Source organism: Apteryx rowi, unplaced genomic scaffold, assembly GCF_003343035.1.
Source record: "Apteryx rowi isolate R43461 unplaced genomic scaffold, aptRow1 scaffold_17, whole genome shotgun sequence".
Classification (NCBI taxonomy): Eukaryota; Metazoa; Chordata; class Aves; order Apterygiformes; family Apterygidae; genus Apteryx; species Apteryx rowi.
The window spans coordinates 2,239,708-2,254,342 of record NW_020447974.1 but is presented as its reverse complement, the minus strand read 5'-3'; the positions used below and the strand labels follow the sequence as shown (position 1 = coordinate 2,254,342).

The following is a 14,635-nucleotide window of genomic DNA, read 5'->3' as shown; positions in this document are numbered from 1 at the left end:
TGCTTTCACTCAAATATTGCTGCATCTTGCTTTCCGCCAACATAGTCCCAATGGGATTCATCAACTCTTAATTATAGATGAACAGATCTTTGAAAAATACCTCGGGGGGGGGGGGGAGTAAAAAAGTGGAGTAGAAAGCAAACTTTAAGTGCCATCTAGTGGCTAATTTATTTWAAAAAAAAAAATCTGATAGATCAAAAAAAAATCTGACCATGCAACAGAACAATACAGCTGTAGCTGAACTGAGGAAGCTGTGCTTGGATTTGCAACCACCAAAGACCAGGTTTATACATCAGGGAACCCCCAAAATACCTAAAGATCAATTGTATCATTATCTATGTTATTTTTTCCTTTAAGACTTTTGACCCTAAGTGAAGAGCTCAGGTGGTAGGAATCTCACAGTAATCACCTGTTCCTTCAAGACCCTCACCAGCTTATGACAGGTTGAAAGGCTACACATTCTGATATGTATTTCAGTCCAGACCAGAAAACAGAATCCTTTCAGATCCCCAAACCACAGGGGTGAATCTGAAGCCAAGCATTTGTATTCGCTGGCTTTCTCCACATTCAGCTGGGGTTGGAGGTCACATTTTATCCAACTGTACTTTTAACAAGTCAAATCCATTTCTAAAAGAAAGCAGCCAGATCATTGGTTAGTAATGTCCTTTTCCTTTCCCAACAGGAAAAAGCCATCTTCTGCTATAGATGAGAATTCCCAATAAATTATTTTCCTTTATCAAAGTACCATTTTCAATTTCTGCAGGATCATCAGCTGTAGCTAACTCCTTCTTGGAGATAATGTGCCCCTTCTAGCATAACCAGTAGATAACAGTCTAGATTAAAATAGCTTTGTCTGAACCCGTTCAGTGATAACGGAGAGAAGCCCAACATCATTTTTATTTAAAGTAAATACTCAATATTTTGCAAATAACATTACACTTTGGACTTGTTTCAGAGATGTAAATATCTTTCATTTCATACATACATGGATCCATGGAGATGACTCCTCAGTGATGGATTCTGGAGACATGAATCTCTCTAGCTACAAATAAGATCTAGGCATGTTAGTTCCAGGCTTCTGCTGAGGTGATTTGGACAAGCACATGATGCAGTCAATGACAAACCAGCCAGTTTTTCATTAATTATAAAACTAATTTACAACTATTTAATTTAGACCAAAGGACATATCTCGGGTAACACAGCAAACAAGAACGTGTTTCCCAGTCCTCTCTCCCTTTTGCAAGTGTTATAAATTTTAACACGCTGTGTAATTTCTGCAGGTGACTGAACTACACAAATACCTCTTGTAGGTATTGATGACACTTCTGTCTCCTCTTGTGAGATTGTTTTTTGATTTAAACAGGATGAAATGACCTAATTTAAACTTAAAATGTGTCATTATATAGAGGGAAGTTTGAACTTTGCTGAAAGAGTTCTAGTCTATCTCCTTTTCCTTGTTTATAGGGTGATGATAAATTATATGACCAAGAACCAGGCGAAGGCGAAAGCTAGTTTCTCCAACAAGTACTATTCTGTACCTTCCATATATGTTTGTCAGCTACCAAGATAAGAGACTTTCAGAGTAAATGTAATATTAATGGAAAAAGGGAATGTTAAAATAATGTTCATGTTCAGGAAATTCTGTGGGTTCAGGAAATTCTGTGGGAAATTCTGTCTCTTAAATTGTTTTGCAATTCTCATCTTCCCTGGTAAGACGTATTTAACTTCCACAGCTGTGCTACTCATACTGAAGCATCACCCCAATGCTATTAAGGGAATTATCAGAATTTGTTACCCTAGTGCAGTGGTTTGATTCGTATAGGAGGATCTCAGCGTAGAGGTGATCTTGAATGTATTTGCATTGTTTCAGATGGACAGACTTTCTGAAGATCCTACTGGCAAGAGTCTTGCAGTAATCTTCAACTCATTGCATGCTTTTCTAAATAAGTATTGAGAAATGATGAAAAGGAACTCAGCTATACCAAATTTTAAAATAAGCGAGCATTTCTTGGTAAAAGCACTTAAACAGTGTACCGTATGTTGATAACTTAAGCAGGCACACCTCCATTAACTTACTGTCATGTTTCTAACAACTAACAACTTCTGATATCATGTTTTTTCTATCAAATACTATTCCTTCATACCTCAGAACCCAAAATTATTAGGTGGTACTTAAAATGAAAATTAGATCTTTTCCCAACAGGTACAACAAATGATGCATATTATCAACAAAACTTAAACATAACTTTTCCATTATAGGCTGCTATCTCAATTGAGATCATCTTGTAGTATCTTTCTAAGGACTTCTGTCAGTATATCCCCTGTTCTGGTTTTTGGGGGGGGGGGGGGAGAAAAGGAGGAGCAGCAACACTTGCTCTCATCTTACGCTCAAGCAAGAGGAAACAGCTTTACACAAAAGAATCAGTTATTTTAAGACCTTTAAATAGCCTTTGATAATTGGACTTCCTCTCTGGGAGGTTATATAAGGGAAGAAACCCAGTGTCAAGTTCAGCTTTTCCAATTTATTTAAAACTAGACTGGTATGATGTACACCTCGCCTAGAATAGGCTTCTGCAAAGTAAGCCAGCTTCTGAAGGCCTGGGTATACAGATGTAAGTAGAGTACAGTGTTGTGCTAAGGGTGCAGGAAAAAGCATTGATAGTCGGAATTAAATGCACATGCAGGAAAAGACTTTTATTCTGGTCAAAGATAGATCTACTTGTTTCAGTGCTGCTAAGTCACTGAAATTACTATCCTACTGGCTGAAGTAATCAGAATGCTGTCTTATTACAGTGTATTTTCCAGTTTCTTGGGGAAGGCAGGAAATGGACATAGTTAGCAATATTTTAAACCTAATTCACTGGAAATGGTTAGCCCTAGAAGAAGACACAGAACTAATATCAACAGAATCCAAAACTACAAAGAATGCAGCAAGCACATTAGTCTACAAACACCTCCTAGCTTTCCACTGTTGAAACACTGTACATAAAGCACAGTATTTTATATCTGTGACATTTCAGCTAAGAAAAATCTAGAAGCAGAACACAGAGCTGCAGCAAAAATTTCTATGTTTGAGAGCCTCACAGCATTTCATAATTCCTTTCTGTGAAGTAGCAAAATATTTAAGATTATTTCCTTTTTGCCCTTCCCCATGTTCTTTCACCTGAAAGTTTCAAGTCATGTAACAGATTCCCACAGTTTAAGAAACAATCAGGTTTGGGACAGATTGCAAAATAGATTTTGTTAACTGATCAGAATGGAACAAATACTCCTACTGGGAAAAAATGGTTTGTACGCTGCTTCAGTAAGAATCCTCCTTCCATATAGTAATTTATTCATAAATTTGTCAACAAGAAGCATACTTCATAGCATAAATGTATTATATAGAAGTTACTTCCAGATGAGTTGTGTTATTTAACTCAGATAAAACTTATTGTATTGTCTGCTTTTTAATAAAGGGCTGAAAAATGGCTGTTTAAGGATCAGAGATAATATATTAGCTTTGAAATGATACACAAATATCTTTGGTTTATTCTGATTTAGGGGTCACAGAGTAGGAAGTCATATTGATATCTGTATTATTGCTGATTCTATACAAAACAGGCTCAGCATGAAATACCAAGATATGGGAAAGCATGCTTTCAGAAGATTAATACAAACAGGCAAGGGAACAGACAGTTATTTTTAGTTTAGGTGAGTAAAATCAAATCATGAAGTMATTTTTACATTCATTATAGTATAATCATCACATAAACAATGGTACTTGTTACTGAGAACCAAACAACTAACAAAAAAAAATCCAGGAACTGATCTGTCAAGTCATTCATGTACTCTTCCCCATAATGCAAATGAATTCACTACCTGTAAGAACAGACAAAAGAGAAGATATGTAGATGCCTGTATAAAACCTTGAAGCTATTTTTATCTACCTTTGACTGAAACAAAAACTTAGATAATATAACCATAAAAAAATTACAGAAAGTATATTCAAAGCATCTTCAGTTCTGTCCAGTAGAACCAAAGCCACCTGCACCACGTTCTGTATCATCTAGAGCCTGAAAGATATCAATTATGGTAAGTTGTTTTAGTGTCTTAATTTGCATTAACATTTATATACAACAGATAGTCAGTCAGAGAGAAAGGTAAGTTTACTCTTTTTGTAGCAACAGCTATAATTCTTAAAGGAAAAAGAAGATTTAGGAGCCAGACGCTTCCAGTACAGGCATTTACAAACCTTCTGTCCATAACTGACGATAATTTGAAAAATACTATTGTTTCCTTATATTACCTTAAAACTGTGGTCTCCACAGAAAAAGTATTAGGCTTTGTCTAAAACTAGTTTGTTTTTTTCTCTCTTTAAAGAAAGCTAACACAAACTACAAATTAAACAGAGAGCTGTGTCCAATTTCTGCTCTCACATGGAAGTGTAAGGAATTATAGCAGCCAGTGCACCTTATATTAACACTGAAGAGCTGTTTTAGAGGAGCATGTACAAATTAAAACAATCCCACATTGTGAAACAAGTTTCTAGTAAACACCGAAGTGTTTTTCACATGCACGCTGCCTCTTAAAGCTTGGAAAAAAATCCAGGTAAATGCATGTAAGCATAAACATTTTTTTTATTCAGGCAACAATGCTACTGTGTTATAACACTAAGGGTAGCTGTAAGGCAATATATTTATCTATACCACAAATTTCAGCATATATGCATCTTTCTTAAACTCTTAAACCTTGAAAATAGCACAAGTATTTCCTTTTAGCAACTTACTTGAACTTCTTCTAGCTCAGGATAGAAAATACGTTCACAGATGAGCTGAGCAATCCTATCCCCTTTTTTAACTGAAATAAAGTTGAAGTATTAGTGTTTCCTTTAAAAAACTGAACAATCAATACAAAGTTTAGACAATCCCTTTTCAAGAGTATCAGAAAGTATTAAAGTGTAAGTACCGAAACTTAGTTAAGCAGACATTAGACATTAGTAGCCCACAAAATATAGGCTATAATAAACTTATGCTTAAGTCTTTTAGGATGAAGTTTCAGCAGCAATACCAGCTCAAGGAATCTCCTCTCATTTATTCTGCCATATTGTGGCATGTTGCGTGTTGTTATGGCTAAATATTGCAGAGGTTGTGAGATAGCTGTATGTAGGGAGGGGCTCCCTTGTGAACTGGATGCAGAAATTGATTTCTCAGGGGAAGAAAAAAAAAACTGATGAAAGGAAAACAAAATATCTCTGATTAGTACCCAATCTGGTTCACAGAACTTCCATAATAAGTTTGTGCTGTGAAGTTACAGAAAAGGCCGCAAAAATGCTGGCAATATTGTAATGTTGTCCTGAAGCTTAAACCTGTGTGTTTGCAGAGACAGCATAGTTAAAGGCAAACTACATCTTTATTACTAGTATTTCCTGAAATCCTGAAGCAGTTTATCTCAAATATTGTTCAACTAGAACATCTTTTCTGCTGACCAACAAAAACTTACCACAAAGTTGCACTTCAGTACAGCTCATGAATCTAAAGCTTAGCTAAATTTTTCCACGCCACTGAATTTACTAAGCATGGAAACTTTTCATGTTCCCTTGACAGGACATTAAGTTTCCATGTCTTTATTAATTGTAAGAAGAAAACTGTTCTCAACTAATTGTAACTCTTCATCCACTTAACAAAAAACCCCTCTCATTTCCAATTAGATGGCTGAAAACAGGCTTTGTCAAGTTTAACACTTACCTTCAAAAGTTTCTTTGCCAAAGTTGAAGAGTACCACACCAACATTTCCCCTGTAATCCTCATCAATAACGCCAGCTGTCATAAAACAGAATTAAGGAGGATATTCAGTTACTAAATGTTGGCAGTATATTAAAAAATGTTGGTTTAGATTAGTAGATGATTTCAGTATCTCATCCTGACATCCTCTCTACTAAGCATATGCACACTCAAACAATATATATTAAATACAGAAATATCTAAAAATGCAAATCTATTTTGCAAAAAACTGAACTGAAACAGTCACATATCAAGAAGTGTTTTACCACTTTACACCAATTTTAGTTATAACAGTCTATCTGAAATCAAGAAAATCAAGACAACTGTAGCAAATGGATGATCCATTTGTTCTGCTCACTTCAGCTCTTTCACTAAGAAGCAGAAGTTAGTGTTACATGTGGGTTTTTTTGTTTGTTTTTTTTAAGGTAGCTGAGACTATCTCTACAAATACATATTAAAATGATCAAATTTAGCTTCCCTGTTCTTTTTTTTTTGGGGGGGGGGGCTTGCATTCTTTTTGTTGCTTGGTTGTTTTGTTTTTTGGGTCCCCCCCCAATACAGTAGTACATATCCAGTAGAAAAAGTGGAGTTTGGGCTTCCTTGTAGACGAAAGTATGGATTTTGAAGTCTGCTCATGGGAATAACTTAAGTACTAAAATTACAATTGGTTTGAAGACATTCTAGGAATTCTAATAAAATACTACCTTTAGAGATTTTAAATGTCAGAGAAAGTTGTAGCGTAAAAATTAAGCCTATACCTTGAGTTTTAATGTTGAAGCACAACACACATGCTTTAGAAAATGGAGCTTTTTCCTTAATTTGTTCAGCTGTGTGAAAACATTACAGCACATACTGTACATAAAGTTCTTCCACCACCTCTGCATTATATGTAGGCATAGTATGAAAAAAGCATTTATTCAACTATATTCAACTATCTTTTCCTTGTAATAGCATGGATTAATCTGATCATTTTTGAACAGTTGCCTAATTAAGGCACTAACAACACTGGGAGTATYCCCCCCCCCCCCGCCCCGAGTTCTGACAAACCAGAAAAGCATGCAGTTCTCAGTAAACTCATTGGTTATTATATTATTATATTATTCCATGTGTAATTGCTTAAAGAGATCCTAATTACAGAGCACTGTCAAAAATAACAGTGAACAAATGCACAGCAAGCTCTGAGTTTAACATTCTCCAGAATCAAAAAAAAGGTTAAAAAAACTCCTGAATGCAGCATTCAGTTCAGTTGATTCGGACAGATCTTAACACACAGAATGCATCTGCACATGTCCTTTTCTGTTTTTGTTTTAGATTAGATCAACTTTCAGAAAGTCAGCTGTGCTTCAGCTAATTTCAGAATCACAGTACATAAATTACATTGGTCACTGCATCTAATAGATTTTTTGCATCATTTTTCCTATAACGCCCATTTGAGTACTTAAAATAACAGTAAGCAAACCCTAGGCATCTGTGGCAGTGTATGAGCAGAAAATGCTGAACTACTGGAGGAAAAAAAAGTTTGCTTCCTCACTTCTAGCAAAGAACTCTTACTTTCTCCTTTTTTAAATATTAAACAATCTAGAGCTCTCACAATTGCTAAGCCAGAGGCTACACAAAATGTTAGGTAAAGAGTGCTACACAAATAATTTACTTTGTTTTATACATTAGTGGACATTCAGTCTGTGCTACACAGATGCATTACAAAGAGCAACTGAAAAATCTGGTAATAGTACAAATAATTTTAAGCTTCATTCAAGTTCTATAGTTAGTTGTTCATTAATTTGGTGTCTTTGACCTGAGTCAATCAACTGGAGAGCCCAAAGAAATGAAATGGGATGGAAGAGAAAGACAGGTGTGCTCTCTAGGATTTGAAAACTGTCTTATAATTCAAGATGGAAAAGATTGATAAACACATCTTGGCTGAACTGAGGTCAGCAATATTTAAAATACAAGTCACTTGTGTTACTCATTAAGAGAAAAAATCCTCATTAAAACATTCTAATTTTGTAAGCTTAGCTATAAAGTAAACGGTACTTGTAATGATTCTACAGATTGTTTCAGACATACTTTCTAGTAGGCAGGAATTGCGCTTCCCATACGCTTCTGAGGATGAGGGCTTTCCAGAGGATGGGGAAAGGAAAGGCAGACTTCTCTCTCAAATGCATACTTGGACTTGTGCTTGCAGTTGAAGTTTTGTATTAAGAAACAACATTTTTGAAGTATTTCGTGGCAAAAACCATTAGTCTAATGCTATGCTGAATGACCAAAATACTGTCAAAGCCATAATTTCAAATTCCATTAAAGGCACAGCAGCGTCAAGATTTTGCCAAATTAACTCCCTACCAATCATTTGCTCTTTAAATGTGTTTATACCTCTACTGAAATAGCCTTACTGAAKTTGACCACCATCTGGATTTTGAGTTCAGACTACACTATTTGTTCTGGAGAACATATGATCCTTGGGATAGGGACCAAACAGCCTCCCTTCTGTATAGGGTCAGAAACTCAGTTTATGTAATTGGGCGTACTGGCAAAATACATTAGCGTAAAAAACCCTTTCTCCCTTAGCATTCTGTTATTCCAGAATAGCAAATTGCAATAATTACACACACTGTTGAGCACGAAGGCACTTTTCTAAATGACATATGTTGGGTGGAAATCATCTAAGTCTTTTTTGGAAAAATCATGCATTGGAACTGGCAGACTGACATACTGTCTTAGTCTGTCAGAAGTTTGGCATGTCACTTGTTGGGAAAGCATCCACACCTAGCAGATGTGAATTCTGAACAGATTCTTGAATGCTCACAAATTTTTTTCCCTGACCCCTTATTTACTGTCTAGGACTTCTAACAATGTATTTTTACTGAAGTGGATCATGTCTTCATTGTGACAAAAATATTTATGCAGGACAAATTAAAATGATGGGGAGGGTTGGCTGTTTTTCTTTCTTTTTTTTTTTTTTTATAAATAAGAGGCCCCCTACTAACTGTCAATATTAATTTCTACTCATGGTTTGTAAATCATCAGCTTTTCAAAAAACTGAACATAGGTTACCCTAATAAGCACTTCTGGTTGCATTCTAGTATTTCCAACTTTAGGATTGAAAAGATTGTTACAGAACATATGTAGGTTTATATATATATATATATATATATATATATATATATATATTTTTTAGGCATGTGGTACATGGAAACTACACTACAGTATATCACATACTATAGGGACATAGGGTTGTAGAGAATCTTGGATGACCATGTTAGTCCTCTTCCTTTTAGTGACACCTAAAAAATCCTAGTGCAATAGACCGGCAAAAACCCCTCCTGATTTAAGATGAAGGACATAAAGCCGGCATAGATGCTCCCATTAACCTCTGATATCAGAAGTGTATCAAGAGATACAGCCAGACTTTGATATGCCATAAAGGAGACAGAATAAAGCAGTTGAGCAGCAGCTCTCAATTATACTGGAAAGTATTTTGCTTTTTGGCTGGCTTGGCATCAGAAGGAGAAGTATGCATTGGGTCACTCTTCCTCTCCTCTGGAGCCAAGCCTATAAGTAAGTAAAGGCTGAGTAACACTGTTTTAAGTAGTTTTTCTTGCTTATCACTGGAAAAATTTTGAGTAAAGCCCAGCAAAGAGGAAAAGGCCTCATCTTTTTATCATACTTTTCTTGTCAACTTCCGCGATGATGCAAATTATCACTTACATGCTAGAAATGTGCTCTCAGCCATCCACCATGTTTTTCAAAACGCTCATTAGATGCATCTTCTTTATATCCTTACATCAGAAATCTAGGTTTTGGTTCTTTACTACAATCTATTATCAAAAAAATCCAACCCCACTACAAAGACTACTTATTACTTAGGATTTTAGGAAGCAGAATGCATTTTATTTAACTGAGAACTATATTCTTGTATAATTAAAACAATATAATATACATTTTGTGCTAGGTAAATTGCTGGGGTTACAGCTGTGCTCAGAATAACTCCACAGTAATGTTTAGCCCCACTGTGAAACTGGAATTGAACCTACAACATCATTTACTTCAGGCCAAAGGATAGTGATGCTCTCCTGAAGGCTTCAGATTGTAGGTATGTCTACAGTAATTGTTTTTGGAGAGATAGGCAGGAATTTCTAAAACAACCTGTTTTTCAAAGCAAATCTGTTGCTAGCTCTGATCGAAAAAGACAGCATAGACTTGTACAAAGTGGGATTTAAGTTTTACTGCTGCTTCAAAAGACTTTCAGAGTTTACGTCAATTAATGTGCAAGTTACAGAGAAGTTTAAACTTCATTTGTGTTACATCGTCTGTGACATTTTGATCAGTTAGACTAAATTAACGCTTTCTTCCTCCTAATAAACCATTTTCTGTAGGTGAAGAATCACCCACAGTAATAGTGTACAGGAGTGCTTCTAATCATTCCTTTTGAATATTATTACTATAAATGTTTGACATAAGAGTATCTATATGCTATTGATTGAATTCATTAAAATTCTAAACTAGACTGAAAAGGACCAGAGATGTGTAGTCAAAATGGAGAAAACAGACTGCAAAAAAGCCATCTTTAAAGTGTTAGACAAAAATAACTTCTATGCTAGACATTACTCATAAGAATACTATATGGTTATTATAAGAAAATCAGTAACATTATTTTCAATAATTCAACAGATTTTAAAATAATTGTGACTTACAGGGTCTTTGAAGTTTTACTCCATTATTCCCTTTTGCCTGGCTACTAATAAAGCTAGTGTTATTTATTTACACATTACAAAGTGAAATTAATGCACTCTTCAATCAAGATTTACAAAAATTTATTAATAAGAACAAAAATCTTACCACCAACATCAATGAAGTGCTTTGCAGCTAAACCAGAACGTGGTGCTAGAAAACAAGAATTTTTTAAGTGTAATATATATATAGTATATATATATATATATTTTTTTTTTTTAACTCTTACATAATATTTACAGGTTAGATAGTTTGGTTGCACAAAATCTCATCAACAAGAACTCTTCCCAGTCTCTTTCTAAAACAAGTGTGATTTTACAAGAAATCTTACAAGAATTTCTTACAAGAAATTTTACTCTAAGTGCTTTGGTATACATTAAACAAAATATCAACTGTTACAGGCTACAACAGAATTGCAGTCTTTAAATGTTCTATGTTATGTCCATKTTTAGACCACCAACTGCAGTATAGGTTTCTCCACAGAAGAAGGCTGGAGCAGACAATGGCTATTTAATCTTGGTTTATTTTAGCTGTTACCACTCTTCTAGAATAATCTTAAAAGACTATTAGGTCAACCCATTCAAGTTACAATAGAAAACAGTATTTGGTAAGCAGTTTAAGAACACTGAACTAACAGTAACAGATAAATCAAATGACATGCAGGTTTTTACCTACCTCAGCCTACTTTGATAGGGCTGCTAAAATGTCACACTCTTCAAATTTTCATTCTGGGATAAGAAAAATGCATGCGCACTCTCCCTTTATATTTGCACTGCAAGCTCTGATCATGTTCTCCCACTGGCTATGACTTCTTATTTTTATTTTTTTACTGTATTAAGACTTTATAAATAATTCAGACAAGAACGCACAAAATACCCCAGAATACCTTGCACAGGTTCTCTCAGGAACTAGTCAAATTCTGTTATACTAGTACTCTTGCATGCCTGGCTGTTTAAAAACTAACCCTGAAGTATTTTCCATGTGCTTATTACCTGTTAAAAGTGTATATAGTCTAATCTATAAGGGTGTCAGGGCCTGGGGTGAATCCCCTCTCTAGTAGTTTAGTTGGCTAACTTAGAGAGTTTAGCTGGCTGAGTCCAAGGTCAGCTCCTTCACTGATAAGAGCTGTTGTTAAGAAAGCTAAAGGGAGGGCCTGCCCCTCCTTGCCCTCAGGAACTGCTTTTAAGCTGAGGCTTTACCCCTGGCCCCGGCCTGTGCTACATCACAGCCATGCAGCAGCTATGTCCCGTACCTCCGCGACTCCGACCCTGAGCTGGACCCACTGCCTGGGCTTCCTGGCTTCACCTCCAGCCCTGAGCTGGACCCACTGGCTGGGCTTCCCAGCTTCACCTCAGACCTGCCTCGCCACTACAGACTTGCCAGGTGACCACTGGACTGCGTCTGACCCTGACCACTGTCTCCGACCCTCATCCTGACCTGTCCTTGCCGCTCTGCATCCTGGCTCTTTGCTGGCAAGGTCACTACTCGTGCCTGCCTTATCGTCATGCTCTGCTCCCAGCTCACCTTCCCTTGAAGAGCAGCCAGCCCGCACTGCTCCCTGACAGCTAGCACAGGCCAGCTCGAGCCTTGAGCTGAGTCAATTAAAGCCCTGGAAGGGGGATGCACCCCAGGCCCCGGCACTGTGATTCTAATACTGGTATTACAGCAATATAATGAGTTATTGCATAGCCTATAAAGTTGTATGCAAGTTATGAAAATTTTTACTAGCTAATCACCTCTTTGTCATTTGATATATAACCAAACCTCAAATGTTTGAGGAGAAATGTCTAGTACCAGGCTTAACAAATCACATGCTTTTTTTCTGTGCAGAAGAATCCTGACACTTGTTTTTCTGTGTAGAAGAATCCAGAAAGCTTTAGACCCCATCTAAATGAAGGGATTGTGTCAAACCTCTTCTACAATGTCTTTTACATAGGTACAATTGGGTGCAGCTGCTCAAACTAACACACACAGGAATAAGTCTGTATGACTAAGTGGAAAGAGGTGACTGAACTAGGCCACATGAAACTGCACTACCTTGGGCCCAGTCTGCAGTTACAAAAATTGTTTCACTAAAGCCTTTTTACAGCCTGTTTACTTACCTACTCGGCCATAGCATCCGGAAGGAAGTGCAATTTGAATATCTGTTTTCACTACAGCCTTCTCCATAGGTGGTATCACACAGTCATAGGCACTAAATGAAAGAAACACTAGTCTATGTAGATTAAATATCTATAAAAAAACCTTTCTTCTCTGTAACTTAAAAACAAATTACCCATAATTACTCCTGCTGGGAGAGGGGAGATGACCTACCACGGTATTTACACAAGAAATATTCAGGATCTGCATCAGATTTTGCAAATCTGTAAAACAAAGGATATCCCTATTTTGATAGTGCTATCTTAAGATTTCAGGAGTGTCATTTGAACAGCATAAGATTAAGATTGCTATTTTTACATGTTTTTAACTTGTGAGACAAAAATACCAGTTTAACTTGAAATTAACCATGAGGTCAATGGGGATGTGCGGTTTGCTGTGCAAAAGTAGAAAATTTAAGAATAACAACACACTGTTCCTATTAAGCTTTCTACCACAAGTGAAATGGTTATAATCAAAAATAATAATCTAAAATAATTTCAGGTAATTTTTTTTTTCTGAGCAAGTTAGAAGTTCACGATTCACATGATTTGATTGTGGATCTTGGAGCTATAGAGCTTTTAAGAACTGTTTGAAGCTATCCGATTGACGGCTTAATGCAAGGGAGTGGTGACAATGCCACAGTGAGGCCGTTTTACTGTTTTAGGCCAGCATATCTTGGCCTTGACTTCTAAACACTTGAAAATATCTAAAGTTTTTCTATGCACTAACGGACTTTTTTCCAAGTGTGCAGGGCAACACTGGAAGAAGTACAAAAACAAACYTGGGGAGAGAAAAAAGACAGAAAAAAGCGCCACACATGATGAAACAAGGAGATGCGTAAAGCTTCAGGAAGGTGTTCAGAAAAGGAAATCAGATGTGCAAAGACAGAAGAAGCCACCAGCCATTAAGGTAGGAAGGTAGAAAAGGCCAAAATAGAGCGCACCGCGGATGTGATTAATGACTTCATGTGATCACAAAAGCACTGCGCAGGCAGCCACAAGCCGAGCTGCAGCTATTCCTAAACGTGGTGCAAACCCCTGGAAAGTCTTATGATCGGCTGAAGCAAACCAAGAACCAAGCGTGTGCAGCAGCCTCCGCAGCTCCAGCAGGAGCCTTACCAGACCGCCGCAGCCCCCTCCGACAGGCAGCCCAACGGCCCAGCACCGCCGCGGAGGGCCCAGGGGCAGCGCTGCGTTTCCCCTCGAGGCAGCACCAGGTGCCTGCGGGCGCCCGCAGGAGCCCGGGCTGAGGCCGGCCCTGGCTGCTGGCCAAGGGCTCCATCCCCGCCTGCCGCGCCCGGCGCTGCAGCCCGCGCGGGCCCCGAGGCACCGCTGCGCACGGCGCGGAGGCGCTGGGGGCGGAGGAGCGCGCCGGCGCGGGCCGCTGCGCTCGGGGGGACCTGCCCGCCGGGAGGGGGGTCCCCTCACCTGTACAGGTCGTAGCCCGCGGCGCGGGCGGAGCCCCGGGACGGCGTGGAGGCGTTCTCGGAGAGCTTGGCGAAGCGGAGCCGCATGGCGGGCTCCGGGGGCGCCGCGGCCCGCGGCCGCTTGCTAGGGGACGCCTGCGGGGCGGCCTCGGAGCAGGGCATGGCTGCGGCCGGCGCTGCGAGGGGGAACGGAAGGGAAAGCGCGCGAAGAGCCCGCGCGCGGCACAGCCCACTGCGGGGCGGGCGCAGGGGGAGGCCGGCTCCCCGGCCCCGTCCGCGCCCGGCGCCGGCGCCCTCGCCACCCCCGCCGCTGAGAATGGCCTCTGCCGGCCCCCCTCAGCGCCGACCTCCACGACACCCCCTCAAGTCGCGGCCCCGGGTGCCCCCGCGGCGGCCGGGCGGACCGCGCCGCCCCCCCCCGCCGGTGGGACGCTCCGTCCCCGCCCGCCCCCAGCGGGGCCCGCGGCCTCCCGCCGCCCCCTTACTGCGTCCGCGGGGCAACAGGAGGTGCCTGAGGCGCCCGGGCAGCATCGCGGCTACCGCCGCTGTGCCGCTCGCGGCCGCGGCCGGCGGTGGC

At 39.3% G+C, this 14,635-nt stretch overlaps 1 protein-coding gene across 2 annotated transcripts; it reads right to left on the bottom strand.

The window, feature by feature from the left end:
- Positions 1-870: 870 nt before the first annotated feature.
- Positions 871-14,261, bottom strand: DUT (deoxyuridine triphosphatase). Of its 2 annotated transcripts, XM_026060618.1 has the most exons (7): positions 14,060-14,259; positions 12,596-12,687; positions 10,602-10,646; positions 5,727-5,801; positions 4,769-4,839; positions 3,977-4,055; positions 871-3,861 (listed from the first exon to the last, which is right to left on the bottom strand). In XM_026060618.1, exons 1-6 carry the CDS (start codon positions 14,218-14,220, stop codon positions 3,999-4,001), a joined length of 501 nt encoding a protein of 166 aa, XP_025916403.1. In that variant the 5' UTR covers positions 14,221-14,259; the 3' UTR covers positions 871-3,861; positions 3,977-3,998. The 2 variants fall into 2 exon arrangements, with proteins under 2 accessions (XP_025916403.1, XP_025916404.1); XM_026060619.1 differs by lacking the exon at positions 3,977-4,055 and having other exon boundaries at positions 14,060-14,261.
- Between the last annotated feature and the right edge of the window lie 374 nt (positions 14,262-14,635).